At 41.6% G+C, this 19,411-nt stretch overlaps 2 protein-coding genes and 1 long non-coding RNA gene across 3 annotated transcripts in view; all 3 read right to left on the bottom strand.

Annotated features, from left to right (window-relative positions):
- The window catches only part of tgfbr1b (transforming growth factor, beta receptor 1 b), a 43,857-nt gene extending 25,175 nt beyond the window's left edge, over positions 1-18,682 (bottom strand). The window contains exon 1 of the mRNA XM_076971347.1: positions 18,529-18,682. Coding sequence (XP_076827462.1) covers positions 18,529-18,598 — 70 coding nt within the window. The 5' untranslated portion in view covers positions 18,599-18,682. The remainder of the gene's footprint in view (positions 1-18,528) is intronic.
- LOC143474066 (uncharacterized) lies at positions 6,651-10,660 on the bottom strand. Its single transcript, XM_076971346.1, has 2 exons — positions 7,404-10,660; positions 6,651-7,345 (listed from the first exon to the last, which is right to left on the bottom strand). Exon 1 carries the CDS (start codon positions 10,634-10,636, stop codon positions 8,414-8,416), a length of 2,223 nt encoding a protein of 740 aa, XP_076827461.1. The 5' UTR covers positions 10,637-10,660; the 3' UTR covers positions 6,651-7,345; positions 7,404-8,413.
- On the bottom strand, positions 11,766-12,670 carry LOC143474073 (uncharacterized). The gene is made up of 2 exons (XR_013120683.1): positions 12,519-12,670; positions 11,766-12,460 (listed from the first exon to the last, which is right to left on the bottom strand). It is a non-coding gene; the product is annotated as an uncharacterized LOC143474073 (long non-coding RNA).
- Positions 18,683-19,411: the final 729 nt, after the last annotated feature.

Here is a 19,411-nt window from a genome sequence, read left to right as displayed (position 1 = left end):
TGGCTATCTGTGCACAGTAAGATGCCTTGGTATAACAGAGAGGAGACTTCTTGATTTAAGCATTGCAATCACAAAAAATGGATGCATAATATATAATTTTCACTGGTCAGAACTACAAAACATTACTGCTTCATGAAATATTAAACATATCTAGGGCTATTATGAACCAGGAGACTTGGAGTTGGTCCAAACTCCTGACTTGTCTGTAATCATATACATATCTATGAATAATGTTGATGTTTAATACAACAGCTAATAGTAGCAAGGTTTTAATATTAGCAGGCTATGTACACATAGTGTTTCTCACCTGAAGCTACCAGAAGCACACACTCCCCCGAGAAGTCCTTTGGCAAATAAACACCACGCCATATGCAAAAGTCACACAAGTAAAAATGCTTGTTTAGAAAAAAATTCAAACACAGAAAATAATTTTCCACAGGACATTACTGAATATTTATTAACATGGCAATTTGTATGGGATTAAAATAACCTGGGGTTATTTTTTTATCCATTATTAAATCGTGGGTAAGAGAAGAAACATTACCGATGTGGGAGAGCACAGGTCATAAAAGTGAGTGACATGGCAGACCGAGGTGGAACTTAAAAAAATCACAGAGGAATGCAGATAATAATTCAATAGCCCCACCTACACATGTAAAACTAATCCAATCCAAACAGGGCTTAAAGGGAACTTCACCAAAGATCCTTCACTCACTACATTACACCTCACAGTATATTAAACCACAGTAGTGTAGCGGTGTCATGTGACATGGCAGTAGGCTATGCCTTGAACAATTTTGACAAGTTACTTTGTTGTAATTCTATGAGAATGTACAGTAAATGCATAGATCTCTTAAATTGAGTGTCTAAGATTCATCAGGATAGTCACAGGAAATTTATTTTAAAAGGTTAGTAATAGTCATACTTGTAATATGCACCTTAATTTCAGAACTTCACACTGTAAGAATTATGAGTTATGGACTTAAAGATTAAACATTTCTAAACTATAAAAACGGCCATATATTATGACTTGCTATCAGCAACACACCAAGCTTTTAGATTTGATAAATAAATAGTTTATTACTTTAATAACTTAATTAAGCCCATAAAAGCTTAAAACAGCACTTTCTAGACTTAGCCATGATGAAAATCCAGTTGGAATGTCATCCAATAGAAGACAAACACACCATGGTAACACTCAGCAAAACCAGCACGAGTTCGCCAGCTTTGTCCCAACAGGCACAGCGGCCCGAGGGTGGCAGACACCTTCTACATGGTTTCAGGGCTAGAAAACACTTGATGTGTGTGCAACACTTAAGCCTACCAGTCCACCCCCCACCCCCATCTACTCATTTTCAGCCTGAATGTGCCTTTGGTCAATTAAGTGTCCTTCTGGAAGCAGTGGAGGCTGAGAGGAGATGTGTGTAAACACTGAGTCAGTGTTTGGCTGCAAAAGTGCGCGGTGTGGTTATGGCATGGTGCAGAGAACAAGTATGAATTCTGCAGGGAGGACTGTGCCCCAAAGCCAGGACTATTTTTGGGACAGGGTCAGCAAACTGAGCTGTCCGATAAGTGCGTTGGCATGAAATACAGTGGCTGTAACAACCAAAACACCACCAGCAAATGCGTGCAGGAACTCTGAACAGGAGCATTAGAAGTGCTTCGTGTCCAATTCCGGAAAGTGCACCCATTTCTCAGCATAGGACAAGTTATGTGATTTTCCCCCCATCTAAAAAGCATGGACATGGCTGAATGAAAGACTACAGCGTCTCTAAAGGAGCATTTCTTCACTAATCTGTACACGATCGCCAGAAACCACAAGTTTGACTGACAACATGTGGGAGTAAACAAGACAAATAAGATATTAAGATACCTGATACTTTATTGACACGGCCCATCACTGCAATATTACCCAGCCTAATACATACGGCTTATATTAGCTATTATGGTGGGCTGGCGTGCGGAGATGCGGCAGCAGAACGGAGGGGAGAAGGTGGGGCTTATTTGTTGCTCCCACACCTCTTCACTGAAGCACTTACAGTGGTTCACACAGCAGCTTGTCCCACTGCCTTTTATCTCCACTCTGCAATAAGTGCCATTTTTCCAACTGGGCTTCTCTGGCCTGGCAGCCACCCCCTCTCCCCTGTAAAAACACACTATTAAAAGAACAGTCTATAGGCATCAGACTTCAGACACATGAGCTCTACATGGTTGGAGTGGGAGGGAAGACATTGAAGCTCCAGGGGCCAAACAGTCCCTGGGAAGACATTGCTGACATGCTATTTATGGACGGAGCTCTAACAGGCAAGACCTTGCCACAAGGTATTGTTGAACACAGACTTGGGGCTAATGGGAAATTTTAATACATTATGCTACTGCCACTTGTTTGCACACGCAGTTTTAACACTTGGCCTGTGCAACTTGATAATTATTTCAACAGGCAGCTCTCCACCAAGCAATTATTATTATTTCTCCATCTCCACATCAACAAGGTGATGAGTGGTGAAGGATAAATAAACCATGGGACAACTTGAACATCTTATGCTAAAAGAGCACTTTCCCTCCCATTAGGAGTTATATTAAGGATGCAGCAATAGGGTTTTTTGGTCATCGAGTACTCTGTAGATAGGAGTATCAAGTAATGAAGTAAATGGTTAAGAAATATGTTTGCTTTATCAACGTATAGGTCTCTTAAAATCTACATTTAATCAGTTTGTATTTCATTAGTTTTATTTATATTGTATTTTTATTGCTTTAATTGCATACATTATCAGACAAACCTAAACACTAATACTGTGTATTTAAGTTCCATTATAATTTTGGTTTTAAATACATCTTTTAAAGTGTAAAAAGCAACATTTTTACAAAAGATATCTGTGATTTTACATGCGACCTTTAACTGTTAACATTTTTCTAGATATGTGCAGAACATATGTTTGAGAATGGAAGTCATTAAATATTTTTATGACAAGCTGGTGTAATAATACTGTGATTGTCAATACGAAAGGTAAACATGTGGTTTACATCTATGATCAACAGAAACCATGTAGGTAAGACTGATTAATCTGCCTTTTGCCACTTCCCCTATCCTTTAGAACAGGGGTACTCAACTAAATTTGTCCGCGGTCCAATTTTGCCAGATACCTGTGACCTGAGGTCCGCCAGTTGAGTACCCCTGCTTTAGAATGTCCTCAGTGGACCCCAACATTGTGAAACCAGACAGCAGGTTATTGCATTCCTGGTGTGTAAAAGGTGATTCCACAACAGACTATTTGTTTATTCCTTCATACAACTGAATTTCAAATGAGCGAATGTAGCAATTTACTCCACTTCATTTAATATAATGCCAACTGCATAGAACCAAAAATCGTCACATTCTACATCTCTGCCAGTAAACATGACGAGAAATTGCTCTGGAACAGTTCAACAATCTTACACAGCTAGCAAACTAGCTACTTTTTCAGCTAACCGTTCATAAAATAGCACCAGTATGACTGCGTGATTTTTAGTAATCAAGTTGCTCAAAAAATCGTTTCTGCCCTAGTGTACAGTTACTGAAGCATGAAAGCAATATAAAAGAGGCTAAGAAAACAGGCATAAAACATTTATTATATACACCTGCATTATTTTTATGACCATTCAGTGTTTCTCTATAATTTACTCATACAACATAGCTTCAATTAAGTAAACCCAACAAGATCATAATTGGCAACGAGAATCGCGCTGTGAAGCAAATTTGTTCTCCAGAGTTTTGACAGCATTACTCTAAACAGTGATCAAATATTCTGAGGAGCATAGCAACTGAAGATCTTGAGTATTGCCAATCTTCACAAATCAGAACTTTTTGGGCAAGAGTTAGGAAGCAGCATGTATCGAGTCATCAGGTTAGGGAGAGTGGTATGTAGATGTAAATATGCCACTTAAATGCAATAAATTGGGGTTCATTTTGGCAGATATATTGCATGCAGTTTAAAACACGTCATTCTCTTTTGCATATTTAGGATTGCTCTTTTGCTTTATTATTTATACAATTACTTCTTTAATCGATGAGCTTGTTGGAAGAATGTGGAACTATTAAAATAAGCTATTGCTGCAGTCCTAATAATAAATAATTAATAAATAAATAAACTTGCCTATACATGAGAATTTATTTTAAATTATCAGTGTTGAGCATATAGTTAGGACATTCCACGTAAGGCTAATCAACTATAAAAGGGCGTTCGCTCAGGTTTGTTGGTTCTGACTTTATCTGGCTTTCCCAGAACATTTCTAACTTTTCTACCTTTCAAACATCTATAACACTCTGTCCTCATTAATGAAAATATGCATATTGTGAAACACTTCAAATTGAACAAACAAATCCATTAGTAACAAAGACAAAGAAAAGCCTCAATAAATACAGCAGAATTTTCATCCAAATTATTTTGTTTACCACAATATAAAAATTACATTATGATTCTGTGCATAAAAATCAAGGTACCTCAAGTTTCTCCTTGCTTTTAAGACTTCATATTTTCATCCCCGTGACAACTTTAGTTATAAACTCTGAAGATCACTGACAATAATCAGTGGCCAAGTTCCATTTCAGCAGCATGGCCCTTTGTTCAAACAACTTGGTATTTAAAAGCACTTAATCTTGAACCATCGAGGCACTCTAATGCCTTCAATTAACTAATTTCATAGTTCATAATCTGATTATCATTAAATAAGACAGGTGTGAGGGAGTGCAAGGCCATGGCTGTGCTATCTGCTGATGGTTCACATGTCCAGAGAGACTACAAATAAAAAAGATGGAAGATGTTTAAAGTAATACCCAGCATGACAGTAGAGACAAACTCAAAGACAATGGACACAAATCCAGAGAATCAATGGCAATTCAATTACACTTCTTTGAAACATGTGGTTTTACCCTCTAATGCCATAATTGAATCTTTCAGCAATAAGAAGTGAAGCAATGTTCAATTATTAGACATTGGCATGTAAAGAGAGAGAGACTAAGGATACCTTCTGCAACAACTTTACCGTGTGCATTCTACAGTGTACTTGGTGTAAAAGGAGCAAATATGAACTCTGGATCAATCTTTGCATTTTGAGACAAGGAAAGTATGGCTGTGGAATAAAATGCATCTTAATCAGTTTTCAGCCATTCTCAGAAGCCAACATTTAAAGGACGCAGTTCTAACGTTTCCACATCAATAAAACATTATTTTAAATCCAGAATAAACAAGACATTGCAATCTATTTAAAAACCAAGACACTATTTAAAAGGAAGAGAATAATCCTTTATCTTAAAAATATACTGACAACCTGTCTGCCATAATAGTCCACAGCCTGTACCCTAGCCGAGATGCAGTGCACAAGTGTGGCATTTTTGTAAGTAAATGTATGAGTCTATGTAAGTATTACTCTATATTATTGTACTCTATGTATTGTTGTATATTAGACAAGTGATCCTAAAAAAACTATGCTTGACATCATGGGTTTTTAATGGTCAATGCTGATGTTAATATTCTGGCCAAATGATGGCTAATGCATAGTAATAATAAATGAGAAAAGGATTTATCGGCAGTGCACCTTTATTTTTTTTATTTAAAAATACATGAATCAATTAAATTAATGTCCACATGTAATAAAAAAACAGCAGGGTGCATGAAAGTTATTGTAGAGCTCTAATTTTAATCACCACCTTCCCAAAACTGGCCTGAAACACATTTTGTATGCTTGTGTAGGTTTATTGACAGACTTGGTTACAAACCAAATAGGCAATCCAAGAGATCAAACACATAGTTGGAAAAAAAAAACTTTTATTTGCACAGCCTGCCTATATCATCCAATAAGTGACTAGAGGTGACATTGTGACAGAGCAGAGATTTTGTATGGTTAAGCTAACTACTCCAAGCTGTTGTACGCAGAGGGAGACCGGTGCACACACATACATGCATGCATGCGCGCACAGAGGGAGATGCACACAAACGCAAGTGTTAGCTATAGATGCCTGTATATTCTGTTCCCTAAAATATTGCGGACAATTTCATTAATGTTAATGCTACCTTTCAGTGTCCTGTTAACGAAAGCCAACAAGTTAACTTTCGCATTAGTAAATGCAACCAACTGTTACTAATGTTGGATACATTAGCTACAACTTTAACCAGCTACATGTGTATGCTACTGTAGGGGTTTCACCTACTAATCCTTTAAAGTAGATATAATTTGTTTTACCTTAATTATTAATCAGTCTCATTAATTTAGAATCAGTCTCATATTCTAATTATACCAGAACCATAACATTTAGTTATTAACTAAGGGTAATTAATGGTTTGGTATCTGAAGGATTTAACTATGAATTCTTTGGAGGTTTTGGCAACAACCACTTTTGAATGACATCAACACAGACAATTTGGTGAAAATAAATGATACATTTATTTAAAACTAACTATTCTAAAACAAACGGCATCAACAAGGATCAGTACATTTACAGTGAAGACTGGGTATCTAGTGTGTGTGTGTGTGTGTGTAAAAAGGGGAGGAGAGTAATGTGTGCACGCGCTTGTGCGCGTGTGAGGAGGCGGGAGTTGTAGTTTCAGTTCTCCTATAGAGAACAAAGCAACTAAAATGGCGCCGACTTTAAACAGTAGAGCAGCGCGACTGTGTTAATTAGCTCAGCTGGTTTATTCCAACGTGGTCAGAACAAAGAGTAATGGAGCTGGCTTAATAACTAAAAATTAATGTGATGTGTCTGAGAATGGGGAAGACTACAAGTTGTCCATTAATCAGATAAATAAAAGATGGTGGCATGCACAGCAAAGAGAACTTTGTATGTACAAATCTTGATGAAGATTATGAAAATAAAGTTAAACACATTCAGAATGTATTAACAGAAAGCTTGGTTAACTCTACAGTTCAAATAACTTTGCCCTTTTATAAACTATGCCCAGCGTTAAGAGTCTCACGTGTTGAGGATTTGGGGTAGTGTCGTCCTCCCTGAATTCTCCTGGAATTAGGAGGGAATTTCCACCGCAGGCTCCTCGTTGATTAAACGACGTCGTCCAGGTGTGCTGGGGAATCGTCCAGGAACGCGAGTCTCGTTCACGGTTTAACAACAGGGAGTTGATCGCCTTTGTTTCAGTCCGTGTGGCCGCGTTAGCAAGCTTGATTGAAGTCGTTCGGTGAATCTGTTGTCGCGGTAACGTTGATCGGTTGCTGGTTAGATTGCACCATAACTCGGGCTCGTTAATTAAGTAATACGACTTTCAGCTGTTTGCCGTTAGTCGTTGCAAAGTTCGCGTGTTCTCAAAGAAAAACCGGAGAGAGAGGAGTGGCGGAGCCTCTCTTTAATAGGTCTAACCTATGTGTCGGTCAAACCAGAGAGAGATATTACGGAGCCTCTCTTTAATAGGTCTAACCTATGTGTCGGTCAAACCAGAGAGAGAGAGATGAATGGCTGTTCAGGGTATTTAAACACCTGAACTGTAGACACACCCTTACTTCCGTCAAAGCAAGCTTGTTCAATATGTTGCCAGTGGTACTGCCACCTGCTGGTTTAGCATGGTACCTACATTCCCCCCTTGGTCTTCAGACTGGGGCTGACGTCACAGTCCTGAAGAGCACAAAAGGTTATCCATGCAGTCCTTGTTCCCTGTAGCATCCACTGGGAGGTGATCAATTCCATGAGTCAAGTTGTCCATCCCACCCATAGCATTATCCATGAGATGGCTGGGAGACGCTGTAGAGACACATCTGGGCAACAAGTTCACTACTGGGCAGTTCTTGAACAGTAACTAAGGTTAACCAAATCAAGAAAAACAATGAAAGGATACTAATGCATGGCTTAGATTTCTCTTGGCTTTACAATAAGAAAACAAGGTCACATGCAGGATTAAATGCCTTTGATGGAAAAGAGGAAATACATCAGGCATGGAGAAAGGTGTGGAGTTAGCACATGTTGGTGTTAGTCTGTTGGCTGGAACAAACCTAACAATGCTTTAAAGGAAAGATCTTGCTGGACTAAAACATTTGGGTTAATGTCCAGTTAGAGTGTGGCTTCTTGTGAGATCTAGTAAAATGTAAATGGGGGTTTAACTGAGGTGTAATGCCTCATCCTATCCCATGATAGACAAGTATTTAAGTATCTCACACTTGCTATACTGGTAGAGGAGAGAATAAGATCTGTGTGAGGGGTAAAATGTAGAAGTTAGGAGGTAACGCCGGGTACACCCCCCTTAGTAAAGAACCTATTGCATTGAGAATGCAGAACTGTGAGCGGAGATGATGCCAGGAACATCTCCCTTTAAAGGGTTAGAGATCTGGAAACATAGCTACATGTTTACAGGCTGAAGGTTTACATGTAACTTCATATAAAGTCAGTTCTACCTCCCCCCTGGCTCAGGCTGGAGGTCCACTAACTGATCTTTATCTATGGCTGTCCCCCCTTCCACTGGTTCTGCCTCTCTTTCCACCTCTTGGCTCTGTCCCTGTGGCGAGAGTAGTGAGAGGGGCCTGCAGAAATAACAGTGTCTGAATTTACAGGGAAAGCATAGGGAGGATCTTGGAGCTCTTTGGAGTCTCCTTCAGGCAGACTGGGCTGCACAACAGTCTCCCAAACTGTCTGCGTGGTCTTTCTGATCTCACGCATCGACAGGTCACCTTGGCGTGCTAAAAGTGTGACATGGGTTCTCACACAAGGGTGGAGATTATGCAAAAATAGGGATTTGAAGGTTCGGTCTTCTGTGAGACCTGGTCCATTTCTTCCCTGGAAAAATGTTTGTTTCAAGCGATTAAAGTAATCTCTGGGATGCTCTGAACGCTTGTGCTTAATTTTAATGGCCGACATGAATGCTGACGCTTCGTCAAAGAAAGGGGAATACTCCTCAGCGAGGGCTTTACAAAGCTGAGTGTAACTGTCCCTAATGGAAAACGGCTGTGACTCTATGAACGTGTGAACTGATCTAGAGGTGGTTTTCCAAATTAGCTTCACTTTCTCTCGTTCGGTTGCATAAGGCAAGTCCGAGAGGCTACGCTCAATTTCTTTGAGGTAGTCTTCAACATGGTAGTTTGACCTTGCTGGGTCGAATGGCTCCATGTCCTTGGCTAGTGAATCTAGTAACTTTAACCGAGGGAAATGTTCAAGGACATGTCTATTAGAATAGGAAGGTGGACCTTCACTATCCAAGTGGTGTAACTCTTGGTCAATAGGATGCCTACTGCCTCCTGTCTCTCTGTGCCTAGGTGGCAGTAATGAGCCTTTATGCATCTCAAGTTGAGAAATATCTGTATTTCTCCTTGAGGAAAAAGCTGTAGCATGTACGTCACTGTGCCAGCCTGTGCGTGGGTCAGTGGAATGATGCTCAGCGTTTAAGTAAGGCCTGTTATCTGCTCTACCTGGTGAGACGTCCCTTGTCTGTACGTTCTGCCAGTGGTGTACATCAGCATGCCTTCTGCCGTCCTGCTCTGTGTCTATAGGGGGCAACAGTGAGCCTTTGTGCATCTCAAGTTGGGAAATTTCTGCATTTCCTCTTGAGGAAACAGCTGGAGCATGTACGTCACTGTGCCAGCCTGTGCGTGGGTCAGTGGAATGATGCTCAGCATTCATACAAGGCTTCTTAACTGTGGTACCTAATGAGATGTCCCTGGTCTGGACATCATGCGGAGGATAATGGTCACCAGCATGCTTTCTACCTTCCTGGTCTCTGTCCATAGGGGGCAACAGTGAGCCTTTGCGCATCTCAAGTTGAGAAATACCTGCATTTCTCCTTGAGGAAGAAGCTGGAACATGTACGTCACTGCGCCAGCCTGTGCGTGGGTCAGTGGAATGATGCTCAGCATTTAAGTAAGGCTTCCTAGCTGTTGTACCTGACGGGATGTCCCTGGTCTGGACATCATGCAGAGAATAAGGAGGGCCAAAAGACATAGCAGGATTAGTATTACTCTCTTTGTTACTCAAGAGTAAGGGGGCAGAAGCTAGGGACGAGTAAAAGGGCTCTGCTGACTCGTAGCAAGATGATGCAGACAGGGCATCTGCTCTAGGAGGGTGATTCTCCACAGAGGCTTCACTTTGAGCTTCAGAAGCTGAACAGTCAGTAGTATCATATGGATACTCTGAGGAAGAACTAGTTACATCTAACCTAAGGCTCATGGGGACTGGAGCCGGGGCCTTAGGACGTACAACAGGTGCATCATCACCTGTGGAGTGCTGACTATATTGGCTTTCTACTGTAACTAATTTAGAAGGTCTAGAGGTGTCGGACCTAGTTACAAGGAAATCCTGCGCTCTTGCACGGGCAAGTTCACTCTCCCTTTGGAGGCGGGCAGTTTCTGTTAAGCCCGTGTGACGTTCACTTACGGTGAGCACGTCATTCAGCGCATGAGTGGTCAGTTGGAGGTTGTGGCGAAGGCGCTCAACCTCAGAACTGAGCTTAGCAGTGTCCTGTTTGAGGAGTCTATTTTCCTTGCGTAGTGCCTCTACTAAGCGAGCCTGCTGCTGACATAGAAGGAACATTTTAAAAACTACATCTGGAACGGTAGGGGTCTCCTCAAAGGAGTCCTTTAGAGGTTTGTCAACTTCCTTTCTACCTGGTTCAAGCATCTGAAGGAGCTGAACAACCAGAGACGGACAAGTATTCTGCTTTAGGAAAGCCATGGTTAGTCTCTCTAAGTGCACCTATAGACTATTTCAAAAAGGGGCTAAATCAAATCAGCTTTAGTACAATCTGGCCTAGTTAATGTGCCGCAATCCTGTGTCTGGCAAGTGTGGGCAGGTAAAAGGGTAATACCTAGATAGGCAAGCCAAATTGAAACTGGGATAAAAAGAATTGTGCAAAAGGTGATTACGGTCTCTGAAACTAAACACTAGCACACTGGACCAAAGACTGCAATAGTGAAGTTATACAAAGACTGTGAAATCTGATAACGGTGCTAAATAATTATCCCAATACTTCTGCAGTACAGGGGAAATCAGTGGGATGCCACACAAGTTAAAGCAACTGAGTTACTATTGAAGTAATCAGATTAAATGAGTAAAATAAATATACTGATCTTCAGTTGATTGCACAATGAATGTGAATAGTAACCAAATGGTAAACAAATTAGAACAAGATATCACCAAACTAAAGTTACCAAGGATTAGCTTTCCTCTATAGGAAGACTTAGGAAGCGCTCTGGCGCCCTCTTCTGGCGAATTTGGAGATGGTCCTATTCTAATGGCTTGAAAGCCTGTGATATGAAAAAATGGTCGATATCAAACAAATATGGTTGAGCCAGAAATCTCCCTCACACGGGGCACCAATTATGTAGGGGTTTCACCTACTAATCCTTTAAAGTAGATATAATTTGTTTTACCTTAATTATTAATCAGTCTCATTAATTTAGAATCAGTCTCATATTCTAATTATACCAGAACCATAACATTTAGTTATTAACTAAGGGTAATTAATGGTTTGGTATCTGAAGGATTTAACTATGAATTCTTTGGAGGTTTTGGCAACAACCACTTTTGAATGACATCAACACAGACAATTTGGTGAAAATAAATGATACATTTATTTAAAACTAACTATTCTAAAACAAACGGCATCAACAAGGATCAGTACATTTACAGTGAAGACTGGGTATCTAGTGTGTGTGTGTGTGTGTGTAAAAAGGGGAGGAGAGTAATGTGTGCACGCGCTTGTGCGCGTGTGAGGAGGCGGGAGTTGTAGTTTCAGTTCTCCTATAGAGAACAAAGCAACTAAAATGGCGCCGACTTTAAACAGTAGAGCAGCGCGACTGTGTTAATTAGCTCAGCTGGTTTATTCCAACGTGGTCAGAACAAAGAGTAATGGAGCTGGCTTAATAACTAAAAATTAATGTGATGTGTCTGAGAATGGGGAAGACTACAAGTTGTCCATTAATCAGATAAATAAAAGATGGTGGCATGCACAGCAAAGAGAACTTTGTATGTACAAATCTTGATGAAGATTATGAAAATAAAGTTAAACACATTCAGAATGTATTAACAGAAAGCTTGGTTAACTCTACAGTTCAAATAACTTTGCCCTTTTATAAACTATGCCCAGCGTTAAGAGTCTCACGTGTTGAGGATTTGGGGTAGTGTCGTCCTCCCTGAATTCTCCTGGAATTAGGAGGGAATTTCCACCGCAGGCTCCTCGTTGATTAAACGACGTCGTCCAGGTGTGCTGGGGAATCGTCCAGGAACGCGAGTCTCGTTCACGGTTTAACAACAGGGAGTTGATCGCCTTTGTTTCAGTCCGTGTGGCCGCGTTAGCAAGCTTGATTGAAGTCGTTCGGTGAATCTGTTGTCGCGGTAACGTTGATCGGTTGCTGGTTAGATTGCACCATAACTCGGGCTCGTTAATTAAGTAATACGACTTTCAGCTGTTTGCCGTTAGTCGTTGCAAAGTTCGCGTGTTCTCAAAGAAAAACCGGAGAGAGAGGAGTGGCGGAGCCTCTCTTTAATAGGTCTAACCTATGTGTCGGTCAAACCAGAGAGAGATATTACGGAGCCTCTCTTTAATAGGTCTAACCTATGTGTCGGTCAAACCAGAGAGAGAGAGATGAATGGCTGTTCAGGGTATTTAAACACCTGAACTGTAGACACACCCTTACTTCCGTCAAAGCAAGCTTGTTCAATATGTTGCCAGTGGTACTGCCACCTGCTGGTTTAGCATGGTACCTACACTACTGTGACTGCATTTTCCATTGGCATCAATAGTGTTCTCTAAACTAGCTACCTACTGGCTGGTCAAAAGCTTGCTAACATTAAAATTCCTAAAGACGGTAAACATGCACTAGTTCACAGTACCCACTCATGTCTGCATGAAGTGATGGGTCATTCGCAAACAATTCTATTAAACGGCTCTTTAAAAAGAACGTAGCCAAAAGATCCGGCTTCCTTCAAAGAGCCATCATTCCCATCACTAGCACACAGAATTGCAGAAGTGGGGGGGCTCCAACATATCTCCACAGTAGCCAGACTGACAGGGTTGTGCCTGGAAGCATTTTTGATTATAGGCCTCATGAGCACATGCATCGGCCAATGCCTGGTACCTCTAAATGGCGTGAATCGGCCAGCCGATTAATTGGTCAACCATTGTGAATAACATTATCTCATTATGCAGCAGAGTCCTCTGGGCATGCAAATGTTTTTTTCCAAGATGTGGTGCAGAACAAGAATTCACTGCAAAGCAGTATGTTGATTTAAGTGAATGGCATTTTGGGCATTAAAAAGGGGAAATCCTTTTGATTTCAGAGACTAGCTTCAGTACTCAAACTAAAGAGTACGCAATATTCAAATTCAGTGTGATAGTGCCACTTGTTTCTTTGGAAAATGATTATACTGTGGGACAAAATCAAGGCTGGACAATTTGTGTAACCCCAAATGCTGCAATGATAGCGACTTTTCGTTCGTTCCTCACCTTCACCACTCCACTTTCTCCATCTTTACGGTCATTTTACCATGCTAAAACAGGAATTCATTTCACACCCTATGGGTCTGAATGAAGCTGTATCTACTCAGCAGTTCTTGCAGACAGACATGGTTTCTTGGAGGTTTCTAAGCTACAAAAGCAGGAACAATGGAATGAGTGTGAAATCACATGGGTTCCTCATCAGTGCAAGCCACACCCTACAACTGCTCACATTCACCTTCACTATGAACAATATTTGTTTGTCAGTCATCTCGTGGTAGCCTGCTTCCCCAAATGGCTCGTCACATGTCGTTGTCTTGTAGAGACGTGGAAAAAAAATGAGGTGTGGTGTGGCATTATGCAGGGGGATGGGGAGACAGCACAGCGCCATTACTCATGTGCCGCATACACACTCTCCAACCATGTGAGTCTTTGCTAGATTCCCTTCCCCCTCTTTTTTCCTCCAAAAACCACGACATGAGCCCCCTTTTCATCAGACATGCAAGCTCAGAGTCATTTCCATAGGTCAGCACCCGGGCCCTTCCCTCCTTCTTGCCCATTATTGCAGGTCTTTTGTCTGTGACAGATGTGGGTTTGGATGTGGGGAATCAGATGGACCAAACCACCTCCCCCACAAAGCCTTATAAGCTACTCCAATACAAGTCTTTGTTTACCTCATGGTAAGCACCATAATGAGCTATAACTTGCTGATAGTTATTTCTAAAAAAGAAAAACTGCAATTTTTTTTTTGTAACAGCTTTGAACAATCTACAGAGTCAGTATGCTAGAAAAACATCAACAATGCCAACAAGGATTTCTGTTCCTTTTTTGTAAGCAATACTAAGGTCAGAAAATAGGAAATACAGCAAGAGGAACTAGACTATTCTGAGATGTCTGTAAGCAGAGTGGATCAGACAGCTACAGTACATGATGACAACACTGTGGTAGAACAGGAAAGAATAGGACAGAAGAGCTGGTAGAACAGCTAGCTAATAACCACCCAGTTCCATCAGGACGGCAACGGCAGCAGACAGATACGACCATGTCCCAAAAGACACAAGTCACTTCAACATGACAATGTGCTTTTGCAAGACTTCGATGCAGTATCACAGTTTGACAACAGGAATACCCCTTCCCAAGAAAACCAAAAAGCCTTTTTAAGATGACACTGTGTCATCAGCGGCACTCATAACCATACTGATCAGATACTAAGAATGTTAATGAGCCCTGAGAATAAAAGGAGCTGTAAGAGCCACATGGAACGTTCAATCAAATGTGTAAGTCCCAACACGTTAGCTCAAGTTCATTAACTCGGGCACTGTTAAATGCTAAACGAGTCAAGATCACCACAGGTCCCACCCCTTTTGTTTATTAATTAATTTTTCAAATACCTTGAGTACATATTGAATTGTAAAACGGATTATTAGTGCTTGCCAAATGGAAAAGTATATTTTCTATTTGATTAAGCCATTTTAAGGGGGACTGCTGACTCCAAAGCAGTCCACTTCCCAGAACTACATAATTCAGTACTCTATTCTTGAGCCGTAAAAAAAAGAGGACCAGTGTGGTATGAAACAACTCAATATACACAAATGTATTCTTTGTCACATGGGCTTTTCTTCGTTCATTACCAGCTGCAGTTTGGGACAGGGAACTACTAGCTCAGCATCGGGACTGAGGTGCATTTTCCATGCCACCATTGTTGGCCATGCAAGTTGCAATTTTGTGTTGGATTTAATCCAGAGGTGGAGGCTATTAAATCACAGCACAAACTCTTGTCTTCCAAACCGCAGACACCACAGTCTAAGTGCAGTTGGAGTATCATGATCTCTGAAGTGATATGATCCCTCAAACAGGTATGGTTGGTCTAGGTATAGAGCAGGCTTGAGAAGCAGACAGCTGTGGTCTGTGGGGCGTCCTCAACAGGGGCCCTGCTCCATCCTGTGATATATACGAAATAAGATTCTCTCCACATGAGAGTGGATGACACTCCTGGCAAAACTGTCGATGTAACAGAACAAAAATCAGGACATAAGAGAGACAATACCATAATGATGGGATGGAAGGGGAAATCCACACAGGAATTTACTGCAACATATAGCCTAGCTGACTTGACAAATTGATTACAAAAAAAATCCTTATCTCCATTTCAAAACAGCACTGCTGAAAAGGTTACAGCAGGGCCAGCAAACTCCTAAGAGCTCTGCAGGGGATTTCATTTGAGTAATATCTATATTTTTACTTTTACATTTTACCATATAGCAGAAACTCTTATCTAGAGATTCTTACAATAGTGTGTTGTCATCTTCATGGAAGAAATCCTGATGCTTCTACATTATACCAGAGTCCAAGGATACCATTTGAGTCTAAGAATATAATTTTATAATGCTTTTCAGCATCAACTTATGAAAATATTCAACACTCATTGGTACTAACCAATGGAAAACATTTTTAAGAAACTCAAAAGCAGGACCATCTCCAGCCCCATGTTTAATGTCATTTTTAATTTGATGTATGGAGATGAGAACAAGGTACTGTAATAATCAATAAAGCATATTTTTAAAAGCATCTGTGTTTTTTTGTTGTTTTTTTTTAAGAGTTTAAAATAAAACACAAGCGCAGCGAATTCTAAGTGCCACAAAAAGCAAGGCTGTTTAAACGCATCAGTGCCCCTGAATTCAATCACATTTGGCACAAACACAACTTGTCAAATTAGTTTTGGTTCTGTAAGCCAACACAACGGGCAGTTTGCGGTCACAAAAATGCTTCAGATTCCTTTTACAGAAAAGGCAAAATGACTATGTGCTGTGCATCAAGTGCCCATTGGGATGATGGGGTTTTCACATGTCCTTCTGGGGCCTCATTCCTAACTGGGGCTCAGATCTCACTCCCTAGAGTGTCTGTGGATATGAATGTAGCCTACATCCTCAGCAGGACACACCGGTTTTGGGGGTAGCTAGTGTGGTGTTCTGCTGTGTGCAGCCACTTAACCAACACATACATTTAGTACTTCTTTGTTCAACTTTAATGAAGGCATCCGAAAACAAACGATGGGGAAAACCACTGTCTATAACAAAACAAACAAACAAAAGCCCAGACTCGAACTCATTCTTGGATGGACTTCTAAATGGGATTTCAACATGGAACATACTTAAGCTCGCTTAAAGCACTGAATGAAAATGATTGGCAGACTGAGCCCTGTCAGAAATCACACACACAACATTGTGATGTGACAGCTATATAGCAGGTGGATTAGTTCAAAGTTAATGTTTTAAAATTATCGCCGTATTCAGCTGCAAACGTATCTCATTTTACTTGCATGTATAGTACAAATGTTCCTTCTCCGCATGTTGAGATACGCACACAGAGATGTTATGTAGCCTGCTGTCCTCTTACATCCCTAAAGTCAATGGCAATACTTATATATATATATAGATAAATAGTCAATATAGATACAAATACCTGACAGCAAAGCAGCTGTAACATTTCGCTAAATGCTCCATCTGTGAATATCTCTAGTTTATGTTGTGAGGCTACAGAGCACAATACGTATACTGCAGCGCATGATACACAAAACATTACAAAAGATAAACACTGCAAATAGGCATTCGTTAAAAGAAACACACACAACGTTGAATCTGAAGCGCTAATCAACAGCAGATCATTAATTTCCCACATTCAGCTCACATTTCCAGCTAGAGTTCAACAGTGGCCGCGTTCAACTGTTTTCAACAGCAGTTGAAATTCCCCACAGTCCAGCGAACAAAACACTGTTTAAGAAATAAAAAACTGCCGTTGATGTAGCCAGAGGCATGAAAAAGCCACCACACACAAATATAAGTAGAAAAGTGGCGCTGTGGTGTGTGTGAAGTATTAATATGAAGTGTTGGGTGCGAACCAACGTTGGATAAAGACAGCTAACGTTAACAAAGCAGCAACACCAACAAAACTAGCATAGCTCGCTACGGTGGCTAGCCAGACTCACCCTTAACCGGCCAACTAGTTAATTACAACTAGTTAATAATTACAACTAGTTAATTACAACCATCTCGCAACGTTGCGCCGAATTCCCGTTAAGTTTTGCTCCCAAGAAAATAACAGGTAGCCATCTAGCCAACCTAACAGCGGAGCAAACGTCGCCGGCGACGGTTCAACGGACAAAAGTAGCGACCTAGACGGACGGGTAGCTGGGCTAGTCGAGTCTCCACTGTATCCGAGGTACCAGTCGTGCTCTCTAAGTCTGTCTTCACCCGAGCAGAGACTCCTGGTGCCGAATGAAAGTGGCTTCAACCCCCCCCCCCTATCTGACTGGAAATGCCCCCCGAACGTGTGGCGGTGGTGTCGGCGTTAGCTCCGTCCGTAGCCCGGCTAGCTGTAGTCATGTACCTGAAGCTCGGCGCATCAGTAACGGTTAACGTTAGCGAGCCCAGCTGGCCACTGTGCGAGTAAATTAACACGTTTATTTCGACTGGAAGCCATGAAAAAATGTACGTTTAGATTGTGCCGGCTTGCTAAATACTTTAATACCGACACGAGGAGTGATACTTCACAACCACCGTTGGCGTATAAAAGCACAATTCGCCCAGAAGTGGCCAAGTAACGTATAACGTGTAACGTTACTCCGCGGGAGGTGTAACGTTACTCCACGGCGAGCTGGTCGGGCAACATCAGAGTTTATTCGAATAAACTCTCGTAATTAGCGGGAGGATGAGCGGCTGCTTGGCTCCCCGGGCTAGCGGGTCCACCTCAACTGTGCAGGATGCCAACTTTGTATTAAGGCGTCCGAGGGGCACTAAACACAGACACAACTCGTACGCGGCGGGTTGTGTAGAAGTTGGCCGTAGTGTGTACGGAGAGCGCTGCTTTGAACTCGACTAAAACACGACCGAATCCGGGCTCTTCCTCCAGCGGCTCCGCTCCTTCCCGTGTCTCACGGACACGTTTCCCCCCTCAAACAATAACACATTCCTCCGAAAGCACGGCTCCCTCTGACCTGCGCCATCTTTGAAAAAGAGTCTTCGGGGCCGCAGCTCCTTGAAACAAAGAGCAACAACGGACGCAACTTCACCGGGGGGGAAAAAAGAAGAAGCACCGCGGACCGTACGGCCAGACGGTCGAGGTGTCTTACCGTGAGAATCGTGAATCCCAGTCCCAAAGAACAGGACTACAAACACAAGACAACAGGATATTGCATCCATCCTTCGATCAGACTTATTCTAGACTAGGGGGGGTTGTCACACACAACTTATACAGCTAGTCTGTGTTAAGGCGGAAAAAAACGGTGTGATTGGCCGGGAGCGCCACTCCCCGCCCGGGCAGAGCAAACCCTCACACACACACACACACACACCGCTGGGGAAACATTTCTTTGCGGTCTAATTTGTCTCATTCTCTCCTCCAGTCTGCTAAACCAGTCGATGTTTTGTTGTCCTGAGTAGTTTTGACCCAAAGGACGAAGTTTTACAGGGTGGCGGACGTCGAACCGAGCGCGTAACAAGTCGTGTAAATGTGTGCCGTGTGTTTATTAACACGGTGTCGTTTGAAATGTTAACGTTTGGCAGCGAGTCGGAAGGGAATTGCTGTCATGTGTATCAGATAGTATCAGATATACTGCTACATCATGCCCCGGGCTAAAGAAAGAGTCGTGATAATAATATATATAGAGAAGATATAGATAATCAACCTATACATTTTTATGGAGACTAAGGCGCTTAAGGTAAAAAAAAAAACATAAAAAGCAGTTGTGAAGGGGGGTGATATTAGGCAGAAAATAAAAACTTAAAGAATCTTTTTGACTGAGAACATCCGACTCCTACAAACTGTTTATTACTAAATAAGACAACGTCAATGTCCTGCATATATTCATCAGGGAGCGACAAAGGCTGACCTCCTGAAACCTCTCACTCCTGAAACATCTCACTCCTGCACCCGTGTGTGGGGACACACTGATTATCGTCTATTGTCTGATCTCTCAGGACTCAGATACAGGGGCTGCTGCACACTAAGCTGTC

Source organism: Brachyhypopomus gauderio, chromosome 13, assembly GCF_052324685.1.
Source record: "Brachyhypopomus gauderio isolate BG-103 chromosome 13, BGAUD_0.2, whole genome shotgun sequence".
Lineage (NCBI taxonomy): Eukaryota > Metazoa > Chordata > Actinopteri > Gymnotiformes > Hypopomidae > Brachyhypopomus > Brachyhypopomus gauderio.
This window is presented reverse-complemented; position numbering and strand designations above follow the sequence as displayed.

Coding starts and splice junctions, on each gene's coding strand:
- LOC143474066 (XM_076971346.1), bottom strand. CDS start 10,636: ATGGCTTTCCTAAAGCAGAATACTTGTCCGTCTCTGGTTGTTCAGCTC.